Below are 16823 nucleotides of genomic sequence, written 5' to 3'. Positions count from 1 at the left end.
ATTCGAACCAGATACCCAGGGTGACATAGGAAATAAGTGGCTCCGTGACGCTGAGGATCGTACTGCTCCAAGTGCATTGACGTCTTGAGTGAAGTTTCTTGGATTTATTAGGACTAAAGGGTGATACGGTCAAAATTTGGTCAATATCAACTTGACGTATTTCTTTCAATTTTGCATTTAAAAAACCTGAACACCCCTCATTTTGAAGGTGTGTGTGTGTAGAATGTTGCTCCTATTTTGATTTTGGAATTCACTCTTCAGTTGTCAAAATGCCGTCCAAGCAAGAAGAGCAGCGTATCAAAATTTTGCTCGCGCATCGCGAAAATCCAAGCTACTCGCACGCAAAGTTGGCAAAATCGCTAAAAGTTGCCAAATCAACCGTTACAAATGTAATTAAAGTGTTTGGGGAACGTTTGTCGACAGCCAGGAAGTCTGGATCGGGGGGAAATCGAAAACCGGAAGCCGCTGAGACGACAAAGAGAGTTGCCGGTAGTTTCAAGCGAAACCCTAACCTCTCTCTCCGAGATGCCGCAAATAAGCTGGGTGTATCGTCTACAACCGTGCATCGAGCCAAAAAACGAGCCGGACTATCGACTTACAAGAAGGTAGTGACTCCAAATCGCGATGATAAACAAAATACGACGGCCAAAGCGCGATCCCGGAGGCTGTACACGACGATGCTGACGAAGTTTGACTGCGTGGTAATGGACGACGAAACCTACGTCAAAGCCGACTACAAGCAGCTTCCGGGACAGGAGTTTTATACGGCAAAAGGAAGGGGAAAGGTAGCAGATGTTTTCAAGCACATGAAACTGTCAAAGTTCGCAAAGAAATATCTGGTTTGGCAAGCCATCTGTACCTGTGGCTTGAAAAGCAGCATTTTCATAGCTTCCGGGACTGTCAACCAAGAAATTTACGTGAAAGAGTGTTTGAATAAACGTCTGCTGCTTTTCCTGAAGAAACACGGTTGTTCCGTACTGTTTTGGCTGGATTTGGCATCTTGCCATTACGGTAAAAAGGCCATGGAGTGGTACGCCGCCAACAACGTGCAGGTGGTTCCCAAGGACAAGAACCCTCCCAACACGCCAGAGCTCCGCCCAATTGAGAAATACTGGGCTATTGTCAAGCGGAACTTAAAGAAGACCAAAAAAAAACTGCTAAGGGCGAGCAGCAGTTCAAGGCAAACTGGCTTTCTGCGGCGAAGAAGGTGGACAAGGTGGCTGTACAAAATCTGATGGCAGGGGTCAAGCGTAAGGCCCGGCAATTCGGATTTGGAGAAGCGGACGCCTAACTGAATATTTTTCCTGAATTTTATACTAATTGAACTTGAAAAAGAAATTTAATTTGATTTTTTAAATAAACGATTTCACCGATTTACACGCGTTTTCCCTTGACCAAATTTTGACCGTATCACCCTTTATAATTTGGTGGAATTGTTCAAGTTTTGGCCGCAGAGATGATGCAGCGATACAAAATACAGGTTTGCTGTCTTCGAAAAAAGTTGTAAAACGTAGAATGTTATCATAAGCTGCCGAAAACATCTGTTGTATGACGGGTGACTCACCGGAGAACTTGGCGGGATGGACAGGTAGTTTCAGGTTCTGGTTTCTCTTTTCTTCCTTTCTACAGATATAACGACGGCGACAGCGACGGTAACGAGGCTAATGCCACTGAGACGACCATGGATGAAAGCAGCAGGTAGGTACGCTTCCAGGCTTCCACTGTATATGATTTCCAGGGAAATTCATGTAATCCTGGGTGACGGTGATTCCAACGATTGGACCTTGGAATGTAACAATTCCGTAGTGTTAATTGTTATATAACATACCCTATTGTATTTTGACAAAATACCATTTCATGTAGATTATATTGAAGTATTGTAAGTGAACATAATTTACATAGAGAGTTGGTAGTGCTCACGAGAAAAAGAATGAACATCCGGTCAAGTAGGTATATAAATCCTAAGCACCCTATTGTAACTCGCTCGTCTCGCAACCTGTGGCATTCCAGGAGCTGAGCTCGGACCACTACCCGGTGGTGGCCGAAGTTGGATCCTCGGTAAACCGATTCGAAACTTCCCGGCGCAACTACCATCGAGTCAACTGGACGCAATATCAACACTGCGTCGACACAACCATCGACTACGATGTCCAACCGGGACGTCGGAATATGTTGACCGGTGTCTACAAACCATCGAGGAGGTGATTTCCCGGGCCAGGGAACAACACGTGCCAGTATCCAGACAGGTGAGTAACACTCTGAACCTTGACAGCCCTACCAAAGATCTCATTAGACTCCGTAACACCATTCGTAGGCAGTACCAGCGTACTGGCCTGCCTAACTTGAAGACCAATTGTAATCGATTAACAAAGATCATTAGTCCTAGGGGGGATATTTTAAAAAAGCCGACGCCGGTGGTGTAGTGGTAAGCGTGACTGCTTTTTAACACCCCAATGGGTCTGGGTTCAATCCCCAGCCGAGGTCGGTGGGATTTTTCTGAGGCATAAAAATCTCTAGTCACGTCTTCCTTCGGAAGGGAAGTAAAGCCGTTGGTCCCGGCCCATGTGTGTTGTGAATGGGTGCGATATCCTACGCAGGTGTGGAAGCTGCCTTCCTGCACATTCGGTTGCCGTCAATGGATGGCAATCGATGTCCGTCGGTGATTGGCACTAGATTGCGGAACAGAGACCGACGTTAAATAAAGGAATGAAGAACAAAGATCATTCAGGCCAGGATGGTGGATCTCAGAAATAACGATTTTGCTAGTAAGATCCGCTCTCTCCCAGATTGTGCTATGCCCTTCTGGAAACTTACAAAAATTCTTAAAAACAAGCCTAGGCCCATTCCCCCACTGACCCCACTGGATCGTCCTGGCGACCCAGTGGTTCATCTGATAACTCCTGAAGAGAAGGCTGCCGCGATAGGTCAACACTTCGTCAGCTGCCATAATCTCGGACAAAACATCGTCAGCCCTAATGAATCTGAGGTTGCTGAAAATGCCATCAATCTTCTTCAGAATCCTAACATTTTTCAAAACTGTTCGAAAGAGCACTATACCACCGGCTCCTAACATCTGCCGATGAAAACAACTTGTTACTCGAGGAACAGTTTGGTTTTCGGAAAGGTCGTTCGATCGTCCACCAGCTGACTCGAGTAACAAACATTCTCAGACGGAACAAGTCTGTGTCGAAAACATCTGCCATGGCGTTGTTGGATGTTGAAAAAGCGTTCGACAATGTCTGGCATGATGGCCTGGTGTTCAAATTGCAGCAGTACGGTCTTCCAATCTTCCTAGTGAAGATCATAAACAACTATCTATCAGACAGGACGTTCCGAGTCTCTTTGAATGGCATCACATCGGATGCTTTCAACATTGGTGCTGGGGTTCCACAAGGAAGCATCCTTGGCTCCATACTATTCAACCTGTTCACCTCCGATATGCCGGCCCTCCCTGATGGTGGATCGTTGTCTCTGTTTGCAGATGACACATCCATCGTCTACAAGGGTAGGGTCAGCGGAGCTCTGACTGCCAAACTTCAGATAGGCCTGGATGTCCTATCTGAATATTTCAACAGCTGGAAGATCCGTATCAACGCGGCAAAGACCCAGGTCATTATCTTTCCACACTCTAAATCTCCTAGACTTGTTCCGTCGGAGAATAACAAGATCTGTCTGAACGGCACAGTGGTGGAATGGTCCAAAGAGGTCGTGTACCTCGGGCTAACACTAGACAGCAAGCTTCTTTTTAGGGAGCACGTTGACAAAACGAAAACCAAGTGCAACATCTTGATAAGATCGTTGTATCCACTTATCAACAGAAAGTCAACCCTGTCCCTGAAAAATAAGCTTGCTGTCTACAAACAAATCATCCTTCCTGTAATCGAGTACGGTATGTCAATCTGGGAGAGTTGCGCAAAATGCCATCACCTTAAACTCCAAAGGATCCAGAACAAGATCCTTAGGATGGTCCTAAACAGTCCCCCGTGGACTGGAATTCAGACATTAGAAGAACGGAGAGTATTCATCCTGGAAAGGTTCAGAGACACCTGTCTGAGATCAAATCATCAGATCATACGTGATCTGGCACGTTAGGTTAAGTTATACTCGTATTTAGGTAGGTTATCACTTTTTCCAATTCAAATAAAACACATCCCCAAAGGGATATTCTGAAAACTAGTATACTAAAAACAATAAGTAACAAACAAATACTCAATTTACAGCATGTACCAACACATTAGAGACCGGACAGTTAAAGTTAGACAAAACATAAGACATAAAACGAAAAAAACTATTGTAAGTCACCATAACATAAATATGTAAGGAAAACATAGTATATTGATACATAAAATTACAGTTCCCTCTTAAGAAGACACAATCTCCGTGTCGAAACGTCGGGTAAATAAAAACTCGTTCAATTTAACAAAGACTGTGTAGCCGTTCAATAAAAAAAAAATTGTAAACTAGTTGAAAAACACAAATATTAATTTAGAATATCAAATTAAACAAAGATGAAGAGCCAGGTAGGCTAATCAATGAAAATCAATATACTACCATAATCAACAGAAATAAATATAATTTTACTACTACTATTGTAACTCGCTTTGATGTCCGGAACCGTTGACTAATAAATAGCCAAAGAAGAACCTCGTAATTCATGTGTATATCCCTATAATCGACTACAACGTGTAGTCTTCATCAGTGTCGATCCCAATAAAGGCTCTTTACTTTATTTAATTCTTGGGTTATAAGTTAGGCACGTTGTAGTTTCATTTTTATATCTGTGATATTGACGCGTTTACCTATGGGATGAGTACTTAAGGGGGTTTGATTTTGAAGTCTTAGAAAAAAACGTCCCTTCCGTCAATTTTTATTTGCCACGTCGATCAATCGGAATCCCGTAATCACTTCCAAGTGATAGCAAACGTGGCAAACTCCAACACTTTGTTTACTCCGCAGCACTAATCGTAATCTCCCTTTTGTTCTCGAAATCTGTACATATACTTACAATGTTTGTGCACAGTTTTCCTCGCCGCTAACAGTCTGCTTCTGCTGATTGTTCCGCTTGGCATAACGTGTGCTATATATAATGACTTCAAAGAATCCGGGTGGAACAGAATTATTTCGTCACACAACCGCCAAGCCCCAACCCAGGCAGCGTTCCACAGACCAACAACAGTCTAGTGTCGGATCTCTTTGTTCTCGCTCACCAACTGGAATGGGTTCTTCACCACTCACCAGTTCTAGTGCATGTGCATGTGGTTGAACGGCTGCACCGACCGCCGTTGATATCTTCGTCGTCGTCGTCGTTACCGTCGCCGTCTTTGTCGTCACCCATCGATGGGTCCCAAACAGGAGTACACACAAAGACACAGAAAGAGTGTGCAGAAAATTTTCAACAGAAAAAGTTTTTCACACTTTTCCTCACTACCTCGACCGATGCACAGTGGTTGGAGAAGTATCAAATTGTGGGATAAATTAAATCTGCTCAGGTTTGCATTATGGAAGCCTTGTGAGTGAGTAGTTGCAGACAAAATAGCGTAAAAAATAAATGAATTTTTCAATCACCCTTCTCCCATTTGTAGGAAACCTTCCATTAAATGGAATACAAATGTTCATAAAATCAACTGTTCTGCAACTTTTTCCAAGACATGAACCCGTTATCTCGTAACTTCAAAAAGTTATAATTTGGATGTGCATAAGCGTCGCCGGTGGTGTAGTGGTAGGCGTGATTACCTCTCACCCCAGCAGGCCTGGGTTCAATCCCAGTCGGCGCCGCCGGGATGTTCTGAGGCATAACATCTCTGATCACGCCTTCCTTCGGAAGGGAAGTACAGCCGTTGGTCCCCGGTTCATGAGTTGATGGGTCGATAGGTACCCGAATAAAAATTTACCATACAAAAACAATAGAACCTATTGTTACAATACAATAAAATCTATTGTAGCAACAATAAATGTTATTGTCAAAAACAATAAAAATACAATAGAACTTATTGTTATGTACAATATAATCTATTGTTTATGAGACATTTACAATAGAAAAGGGGGGTTGTTAGTTACCGTAACCATAAAAAAAAATCAATTTTTTCTCTAACAAATTTGATCTCATTACAATAAATTTTATTGTTATTTTATTGTGCAAAATTTTGATTCCATAGTATTTGTTGTAAACCTATTGTGGTGACTATTTGATTATCTGGCCAATACAATAGAATCACAATAAGATAAATTGTCAACAATAGAATCTATTGTATTTTATTGGTATTTTATTGTAATTTTATGGTTATTTTTATCCGGGCAGGGTCCAGATGTGGGAGCTGCCTTCCTGGCGTCGGTAGCATTGGTGCTCAGCACGGAAAACAAGATCGACGGAAAACAAGCCAAGGAAAAAAAAAATTTGGATGTGCACAGAACAGAAGTGGATCTTCGGATTAGAAAGTGGCTCTACTTTTCATTGGCGTACCGGTAGAAGGCATCTTCTGCCTGTAGTTAAGATAGGCAGCATGCTATGATTGTGTGAGTGCGCATAGTAAGCCCGTGTGGAACGCTACAACAACGACCATCTTTAATTCAATTTGTATCACTGTGCACCATGATCGACGGATCAGTTTTATGGTGCTATCGGTCGATACAGGTACACCCAGATGCTGCTTTCGCGAGTATGTGAACAGAAACCTTAGGAGCCCCTCTTTAGTTTGAGGCTAGTTTTAAAATGTTCTATCGGAGGTCATTGCAATGGACGGGAGGGTTGATTTTTGGGCGTGATTAATAGTGAAAAAGTCGAAGAAAACAAAATTTGTTCTAGACATTTCCATACTAATCTCATGTGATAGGGGTGATCCTAAGTTTTCGGTTGGTGGGTGTTTCAGCGATACTGATTTTTTTTTCCTAATAGATTTTTACTTCAGAGTCACCGTGATTATAGAAGGATGGTGCCTTGGGGAAGTTTATAGATAACCTTGTTTACTGTTGGATATAACTCTTGTAAAAACAAAACTAAAATGATGACACCAAATGAAGGTCTAGGTACGAAGGATCAGCTTTGCTGAAGACACAAGGATTCCATAATGCAACCTTGAAGAGCCCTTAATTTCTGCCACGATTTGATCCTCCTCCGACCACTGTGTGCGACAGGGCGGAACAAAAACAACACGCACATTCTTGCAGCTCAGACGGACAATCTCACCGGGGGGACGTATAACAATGAAAATTATTTTATAAACATATTTCACGTTGTTAGGTGAGCAGCCGGCGAAAAAAAAATTACCCACCCAACTAAAGCGCAAAACTGAATCGGCACCCTTCTAAAGGCAATGGTAACAGCGCAACGTAGCATCTATTGTTTAACCGCTAACTGGGAAGTGGAGCGACGAGATGACTCACTAACATACACACACACAGCGCTTCTCGGTTGTTGTTTGCTAGAGTTTTTTTTTTCGCTCGGTACTTTTCATTCATTTAGCTTTTATTAAATTTTAAAACGAAATTAAAGGAAACGATGTGCGGCGGAAACATTTTTTTTTGCTGCTGCTGCAGGGCGATAGTCGAGCAATGTTTCCCCCAGAAGCGAAAGAATGCTTTCGGGTTCGCTGTACAAAAATAAACCATGGGTGTCTGCCTGTTGTAGTGGCCCTGCTGATGCTGCTGTTAGGTTAGTTGGTGATGAAACTCGATGTGTGTGTGTGTTGTTGTGATGTGCTTCTGCGATGCAATTACTTGCTGCGTTTTACCATGTTGCTTAGGTGGGTTCCGATGGGGTGCTACAGGGCGGATCATCGATCATATTGTGGAGCACGTAGCATGTCAGCTTTGGTTGGCGACGATGGTCGCCCATATGATGTGGAAGGAAACGAATCATCTAGTCATTCACACAGGTAGCAGAGCACGGGGTCAGCGAGGGCACGAAATTGGTGCCAAAAATCATTAATAATTGAGAATTGACCATCGCAAATCATTTGAACACGAAAGCTGTCAAACTGTTAGCATCTCAGTCGCAAGTATTTTTTTCATTTGTACACCATCGTCAAGCCTGCAGGATGAGGAAGACTACAGCTACAAATAGATAAAATTATGTACGAAGGACACTGGTTATATTCAATAAATTATACATGGAAAAGAGCCTGTCGATTTTGTCTTTATTTTGTATTAACGATCTTTTACAGAAGCTGGAAGTTACTAGTGAAAACAAATTCGATTTACTGAGTTTAATAGTTTTATCATCAGAATGCTGCCAAATGTCAGAATTTTGAATTGCTGAAAAAGTCAGTAAATAAATATTGCTGAAATCAATACTGATTTTCAGTAAAATGTTGTCATTTTGACAGATGTTGGAATTGCTGGAAAAGTGAACAGCATTATATAACTGGAACGTTTGCTGACCTTTCATCAAGTCTAAGATCAGAAAAATTATGCTGATTTTTAGCGATTTAAATTTGGTGTGTAGTGTGCATGCACATTGCACACCATGGGTGATTTTGAGATTTAAAAAAAACTACAAGGGACAGCCCTATGGGGTTGTACGCAATGGTGACGTAAGACTACGTGGTCTTATATAATAAATGGTAATGTGTATCTTTATTGAGCCAGGTATTAATCTGAACCATATTTTAATTATTTTCCTTACCTCATTTTTATATTTTGATTTTCTGTTCTATTTACTATCGTACAGATTTGTCGTACAAGCAGAAGCAGTACTTTTGTGCGCTGAATCTGACGAAATATTGCTTGGAGCCAATGCCCATGATTGTGCTGGGTAATTTTAACATGGACCTCATGAACGAAGGGAACTTGAAGTTCGTCGAGCTCATGAAGAAATATTTGCACCTGGACATGGATCGTGAGTGGACTTAATTTTCGTTTGCAACGTCCGCCTTGACAGTAAAAAGTATAACTCTTACACGTTGAACCACTTTGTCACTTTTCGAGCTCTAGGCTCTTAACTCAGGGCGTTGGCAATCTGCTCCGTACCGGAGTGTAAGCCAACAGCAAAGCTATGCTGTGTTCATCAGAACTCATCTGACAAATCAAACGGCCCTTTTCAGGGTCACAAAAATTTTCTGGCTATTTGAATTTCTTGCTTTTCAATGCAATAAGGCATTTCTGTGTCAACCATATAAGATCACTATAAATACTTCTTTGTACGGCTACGCTGGACACGGGTTGACCCGGTGTTTGGAAAGCTAGTCTTCATCGCTACGAGAAATGGGCACTCAGAGAGCCCAGTTGCTTCAGGATTAGAAGCTTGGTTGCTACCGTTTTGCTGGTTCCAGGAATTTCATTCATGCCAAGATTAGTAGAATTCCTAAACAATCTCTTTTGATATTAGTTGGTGGCCCTGGACAAGGCCGTTTCGGATAGGGAAAATGAACGAAGCTTAACCTCAGGTGCGTTCCTGACGCTTCAGGTAACAGCGCCACGAATGACGTTTTCCAGCATCACCTTACCTTGAAGCACACTCGGGTTTTAGATCAGACGACGGACGGCGGACTTGGTAATACTCTGTAAGTTATCATGCAACACAACTGGCTCCTCCTTTGCCAAGTCCTTTGCCTCACTTGCCACGTCCGAGCGCTTCTTTTGTTTTTGAGAAAAATGGGTTTCATATCACGCGTTCTCATTTACTTCGTTCAGTAGCTATTGAACTAAAGTATCGTACCAAATGCACAATTGATTTGTTAACTCTGAAACAATTAAATTATTTGATGTTTTCTGCTCTATAGGTCCAACATGGGCGATTTGGTCGAATTAGTGCTCTACCCTATATTCAATGAATTAATGTAAACAACGATATCCCATTGAACAAGGTAGCTGGAAACGATAGTTTGTCATACATTACTTAACGCAAGATTTCAATACCGCCTTGTGCATTCTCATTCAACTGTAAGAAAAGCATCATCAAAACTCAACTTGACTCAAAATGACGGTTCGTGACAGCTTGGTTCTGGCTCTTTTTGACGTTCACATTTTCGAGTCAGCTTCTCCCTCCCAGGTTTATATATAATGACAATTCTAGAGATCTAGATGCGAATGAGAAGGCGTCTGCGATTGAATCATTTGCTCGATCGACTCAATAACCAATAACGGTCATCTCTAAGCCACCGAGCCCTATCATCACATCAGTTCACTCTGACCGACGATCTTTTAAGCAGTAGCAGTAGCAGTAGCAGTAGCAGTAGCAGTAGCAGTAGCAGTAGCAGTAGCAGTAGCAGTAGCAGTAGCAGTAGCAGTAGCAGTAGCAGTAGCAGTAGCAGTAGCAGTAGCAGTAGCAGTAGCAGTAGCAGTAGCAGTAGCAGTAGCAGTAGCAGTAGCAGTAGCAGTAGCAGTAGCAGTAGCAGTAGCAGTAGCAGTAGCAGTAGCAGTAGCAGTAGCAGTAGCAGTAGCAGTAGCAGTAGCAGTAGCAGTAGCAGTAGCAGTAGCAGTAGCAGTAGCAGTAGCAGTAGCAGTAGCAGTAGCAGTAGCAGTAGCAGTAGCAGTAGCAGTAGCAGTAGCAGTAGCAGTAGCAGTAGCAGTAGCAGTAGCAGTAGCAGTAGCAGTAGCAGTAGCAGTAGCAGTAGCAGTAGCAGTAGCAGTAGCAGTAGCAGTAGCAGTAGCAGTAGCAGTAGCAGTAGCAGCACAAACGAAGTGACAGACGGAGCGGCTCGAAAACTTTGGTGACTAACCTGCTATTGCAATTTTTCAGTGTACCACATGGCAACACCACTACTACTGGATTGTACCACTTGGCAACACTACTACTAGATTGAACTAGCATTTTAACCGAATGTATTAATGCATGTAATGCATTTGGCGTAACTCCCCCAGATTGACATACCGTACTCGATTACCGGAAGGATGATTTGCTTGTAGACAGTAAGCTTATTTTCCAGTGGCTTATCAAGATGTTGCACTTGGTTTTCGTTTTGTCGACGTGCTCCGACTGTCTAGAGTCAGTCTGAGGTAGACTAACTCTTTTGACCATTCCAGCACTGTGCCGTTTAGACAGATTTTGTTATTCTCATACGGAACAAGCCTGGGAGATTTTGAGTGTGAAAAGTTATGACCTGGGTCTTCGCCACGTTGATACGGATCTTCCGGCTGTTGAAATGCTCTGACAGGACACCCAAGCCTCTCTGGAGTTTGGTAGTCAGAGCTCCGATAAACCTACCCTTGTAGACGATGGATGTGTCGTATGCAAACAGAGACAACGATCCACCTTCAGGGAGAGCCGGAATATCAGAGGTGAATAAATTGAACAGGATGGGCCCGTGGGGCACACCTGCACCGATGTTGAAGGCATCCGATGTGATGCCATTCAGAGAGACCTGGAACGTCCTGTCCGATACATAATTTTGTATGATCTTCACGAGGAAGATCAGAAGACCTTATCGATACAACTTGTACACCAGGCCATCATGCCAGACATCGTCAAATGCTTTTTCAACATCTGACAATGCCATAGCAGATGTTTTAGAAACAGCCTTCCCAAGTAACAATTTGGGTTTTATGAAGGTACTGACGACCATGATTTAGACTTGTAGAGTGCTTTAAAACCTCAATAAAATTTACAATGTTACTTGGGTTGTTCCGTCCAAGAATGTTTGTTACTCGAGTCAGTTGGTGGACGGTCGATCGACCTTTTCGAAAACCAAACTGCTCCTCGAGTAAGATGTTGTTTTCTTCGGCAGATGTTAGAAAACCGGCTGTCAACTACTCTTTCGAACAGCTTGGGTAGCCCTGAGAGAAGGTTGAGAGAAGGTCGGTTACTTGAAGGAGAGGAAGGATCCTACCCAGGTTTCCGGATGGGTGTGACTTTAGCTGACTTGCATCCCGAGGGGAAGTAGCCAAGTCGGAGGCACTGATTGAAAATCAATTCCAAATGGTAGAAGAAATGTTTGAGTGCCAGATTGAGGATGTTGTCGAAACCTGGGGAACTCATATTTTTTGATGATTTGATATTGGCCAACAGTTCGACAGCTGTGATCTTGGATTCCTCAGGAAAAATGTTGGGAATCTGATGGAGGTTGGCTGCGTTTCACAGCAACCGCGGCCTCGTGTGGACTTATGCTGTTCTATCCGAAATTGTGGGAACTGACGAAGTGTTGACCTTTCACTGCAGCCTTCCTTACATGGGTTATCAGATGACACACTGAATCGTCAGAACGATTCAGCGGTATCAGTGGTGGAATGGACCTAGGCTTGTTTTTTAAGAATTTTGGTAAGATTCCAGAACAGCACAATCTGGGAGATAGCGAATTTTACTACCAAAGTCGTTAAGCCATTCTGGCTTGGAAAATTTTGGTAACGCGATTCCAATTGCTCTTATGGACAGGCAAACCAGAGTGTTGGTACTGCCTTCGGATGATGTTACGTAGGTCTTTGGTCGATCTGTCAAGATTCAGAGTATTGCTCACCTGTCTGGATACTGGCACGCGGTGTTTCCTGGCCCGGGATATCACCTCTACGATGGAAAGCAAGTACTGGTCAACGTCTTCGGTCGTCTCCGGTTCGGCATCGTAGTTGTTGGTTGTGTCGACGCAGTATTGATATTGATCCCAGTTGACACGATGGTATTTGTGCCGGGAAGCTTCGAATCGGTTCACCGAGGAACAAACTTCGGCCACCACCGGATGGTGGTATGAGCTGAGTTCCTGGTAGGTGATAGGTTGAGCGATGTTGTTGATTTATATGTCGATGGTAGCGTGGGCACCGCATATTCTCAACCGGGTGGGAGTGTCCAGACTCAAGATGTCGTACTGTGCTTCCTGCAAGTTTGATGTTTGGCGTTCAGGTCACCAGCGATGATGAAGTTTTCCTGCCGTCGATAGCTTGAGAATATCTCGTCAAAGGTCTAGTGACGACCCATCCCTGATGTTGACTCGTTTGGAGACCGATGGGGGTAGAAACTTCCACCCCTACGGTTTCGATGATCTTCAGCTGGAAGCTCGGCAGCAGCCGACAGTCGATGTTCCTCCTTAGAGCGTTGGCCACTTCTTCTCCCCTGCAGCTGGTTTGATCCAGCCCCACAAGCCGGAAATCGGGAAGCACGACATTCATCTCGGACTTCAAGTGCGATTCGGTGATGATGGCGATATCGATGTTTCGTTTGTTGAGGAATTCAACGAACTCGATGCTCTTGCTCTGGAGCGACCAAACGTTCCAAATGGCAATTTTGATGGCTTTTTGGTTCATCCCAAGTAACATTGTAAGTTTTATTGAGGTTTTAAAGCACTCAAGTACCCTCATAAAACCCAAATTGTTGCTTGGGATACTTATTGATGAGGGATACGGCAGCATGAAGCTGTTCTGTTCAGGTCTGATGGATGCACTGGATGGATCATGATAACTTCTGTTACGAGTATAACTAGCTCCACCGTTGTAAGCAGAGTGTCTGCGTTCTCGATCGTTGGTGAAGGGGGAGCACCTTCATGCTTCATTACGGTTGTTGAGTGGAAGTGGCGGAAGCACGGGAATTTGACGCCGTTGGAGAATGGCTGGAAAGTTCTGCCTGTTATTTTCTGGCACCCTTCTGTGGCCAGGCTGCGTAGAGGCTTTTTTTTATATTAATGAATTCCGCCCGCTTCGGGCTTCGGGGTTTTGCTGGTGCTGCACCATAAATGGCACATTTGGGATCTGCGTCCTTCATTAGCTCGCATGTTTGCCGCAATTTTTGCAGTGATAGGCCATGTGGCAGTTTCTTGTTCCATGCCCGAACAGCATGGTTTGTGCATTGGGTGGCATCACTGCCTTGTACTACTACAAAATCACCATGATGTCGAAAAGGTGCTCTGAGGGTCCTTCAAACATGTTGAATTCCTTTCCAGATAGTGCTAGTCGTGGTACTTACGTGAAGAGTCAGGACTATTAATCTTGAAGATGTTGATTGGCTTAAGTTCATGTTGCTTGAATTCATCCGACAGTGTGACTATTTCCATGTTGGGAAGACCACGCAAGACCACCTAGAGCGGCTTGGTCGCCTCAATATCGTGGGAAAAATACTCCACGCTTTTCTGCTTCAGCAACGCCTCGACGGCCTCGCTGGTATCATCAGCTTGATTGCCTTCAGTGCACAGGTGCATGGTACACTGGAGACATTTACCGGTGTAAAATGAATTTTCTCCCGCAAGCTTTTCGGAAATCCTCGCGCTAGTTTACTCGCCAACTAGCACGAATTTCAGTTGCTCCTGAAATATCATGCTGGTAGACGCTAATTCCCTGTTAACATTATGCTAGTGAGCATTTTTGCTAGCAGCTAGCTCATTAGCACTAGTAAAATAGCATAAGTGTAAACACCCCATTAACGAGGAACGGTGTAACTTTCTCCTTCTTTTCCACTTTCGGTGACGCCGTTTTCTAGGATGGTGTAACGATTGTTTGCCAATAGCGATTTCTCCATGCTTAACCAAACACCCCGAAAAAAGAGCGCGAACACTGTCGCAACGAACTAGCGAACCACTCGAGAGAGCGAGTAATAACCAAACTGTACTGCTTGACGGTCCAGCAGATAATGAAGCTATTGACAAATCAAAGTTGGCACTCGTGAAGAATAGACGAACTATGGAAGTGAGGATGGTTTCAAAATTTTCCACGGAGAGCTATACGAGTGCAATCTTAAAATGCTTTTATTTTGAAAATGGAGTATTGTATTTAAATCTGGTTGTTGCTACATTTGTAGAAAAGCTGAAATCCATGCATACACCTAAAAATCTGAAAATAAATATTTTTTTTTCTATATTATATATCTATTGAGTAGTCCTTAAGTTTTCTACTAACGTAGCATTAACCAGATTTAAATAAAATGCTCCATTTGCAAAATAAAGGCATTTTAAGATTGAACTCGTATACCTCATCGTGTAAAATTTTGAAACCATCATTACTTTCATAGTTCATCTATTCTCCACGAGTGCCAACTTTGATTTGCCAATTCAAATGGAATCGATTTGATAAATCATGAAGTCACACAAGTATAAACTTGTGTGACTTCATGATTTATCCAATCCATTCCATGTATGGTAAATGACGGCTTCGGCAAATCCATTACCTTTTATCGTCAGGAGGTAAGTTAAGTCCTTTAGTGCTCATTTTTTGCATGAGGATATATTAGGATTCAGAGAACCTATCTGCCAAAACTAAGCATTGCCTCTGTCCTTAAAAGGTTATGGTATTTCCAAAGCCTTAATTTACCCTAGCATACTTCCATCACGAAAAGTTTCAATAGCTTAATTGTGACTGAAACATGTCACAAGAAAGTGTCTACAGAGTGATACATGATGCTGATTTTTATTCAATGTGAACATCAAAATAGTTGCCGGCACGTAAGGGTTAAGAAAAACAAACCACATCGAGAATGCACTCAACATTTTTCAAATCTTAACCATAGGTTTAACTGATTTTATGACCCACATCCATCCAAGTAAATACAGGACTAAGTAAAGTAGTAAGACAAGAAATTCATACTGCTGGATTCTGACACATCCATTCCAGTAGTCCTGGCTCGAAACTTTTTACCGTAGCTTCAAACTTGTTTTCTTCGGATTGATATTTATATTGGATATAATTTCCACCGGGATATACCTCTGATCGCTTTGAAGTGTTTCTTTTTTCAATCAGCCTACCCGTATCTTCCAAAAATAAAAATATCAGAGCTGGTTTGATGTTTTATTTCACCCCTCAAACTCTCGATAATGAAAAATGGTGGCACCAGAAAAAAAAATGCTCGCTCCTCAAATTTCCCAAGCACGCACAAGCCTTTTTTCCAACCATCAACTTCATCAATCATCCTAGTCACATCCGTTTAGCTGCAAAGTTCACGCCGTTTGACTCCCCTCGGGTCAACCACCTCCCGCTCCCCCAATCATCGATTCTTCTTACTATGATGTACCACCAGGAATTTAAATCTCAAAACGTGTCCCTTTCTATGGGGTCCAGACAACTCCTATTCATCCTGGCAAAGCCTCCACTGCCACCATCAGTCAAGTCTGGCAATCCATCGATGTGCGTGAGGGAGCGTATAACCTCAAAGATCCGATTCCACGCGTGGTAAAAGGAAATAGAGGAGGGAACGAAAGAATGGATGAACGGGCTTTTCCGCTTTGTCAAATACACTTTTTGACATTTCGATTATCGTTGCTACTATTGTTGGCCTTCGCATCGTTGACACCGCCGCCGTCGTAACTATCAGCTTTTCTTTTCAGCGACACAGTTAAAAAAAGCAGACTTTAAACAATAGTTCTAATTGAATTTTAGGCAATAAGAAAAGGGCAGATAAATTAAAAAAAAAAATATTTATTAGACACGATACAGCAACTTCTACGCATTCGTCGTCAAGAGAACTTTCTTCAAATTTCCTGACATCCTCCAAGAAGCTCATACTCACATTATCCAATATCCTTTCCGTAAATTTGAGCCACCCACCCGTCGCCTACGGAATGAGCAAGTATAAAAACGAAATGAATACGTAAATACAGGAAATGAGAATTTCGTCACGATTTTATAATCAGTTACACATAATAAACGGTCCCACCCGAGGGCCCATCATCGGCTTCGGCTTCCGACTAGCGACCCGTTGGTGCTGCGCATTTTTGCTCATTGGCATTCTACCGTGTGTAAACCGATTCCTGAAAGGGGGAAAGGGGGACATGTGAAAAACGGAAGAACTGAGAGGGGGCGGCAACAAATAAGGTCGCTTCCCGGATGGCGATGATGTTGATGAAAGATCCGGACTGGAGACGAGTAGCAAAAAAAATAAAAGAACCATGCCAAAGCAAAGACGCAGATCCATAAGTTTCAGAAAATATTGAAACAAAAGAGCAACGAAATGTCTGCTGTGGAAAGATTGATGAGGTTAAAAG

General features: G+C 42.9%; 1 protein-coding gene across 1 annotated transcript; it reads left to right on the top strand.

Annotated features, from left to right (window-relative positions):
* The first annotated feature begins 1580 nt into the window (after positions 1-1580).
* Positions 1581-12492, top strand: LOC135713032 (osteocalcin 2-like). The gene is made up of 4 exons (XM_065236109.1): positions 1581-1588; positions 1630-1698; positions 10092-10210; positions 12305-12492. Exons 1-4 carry the CDS (start codon positions 1581-1583, stop codon positions 12490-12492), a joined length of 384 nt encoding a protein of 127 aa, XP_065092181.1.
* The last annotated feature ends 4331 nt before the right edge of the window (positions 12493-16823 follow it).

This window comes from Ochlerotatus camptorhynchus, unplaced genomic scaffold (assembly GCF_037179485.1).
Source record: "Ochlerotatus camptorhynchus isolate MF236.1 unplaced genomic scaffold, CSIRO-AGI_Acam_v1.1 ptg000530l, whole genome shotgun sequence".
Classification (NCBI taxonomy): Eukaryota; Metazoa; Arthropoda; class Insecta; order Diptera; family Culicidae; genus Ochlerotatus; species Ochlerotatus camptorhynchus.
The sequence above is the reverse complement of the archived record's forward strand: the minus strand, read 5'-3'. Positions and strand labels throughout refer to the sequence as shown.

What these genes read in the sequence shown, in the direction of transcription:
- LOC135713032 (XM_065236109.1), top strand. An exon ending in ACCATGGATGAAAGCAGCAG is followed by an intron (nt 1,699 to 10,091) that starts GTAGGTACGCTT and finishes GTCATCTCTAAG; the next exon opens with CCACCGAGCCCTATCATCAC. An exon ending in CAGTAGCAGTAGCAGTAGCA is followed by an intron (nt 10,211 to 12,304) that starts GTAGCAGTAGCA and finishes TCTTATGGACAG; the next exon opens with GCAAACCAGAGTGTTGGTAC.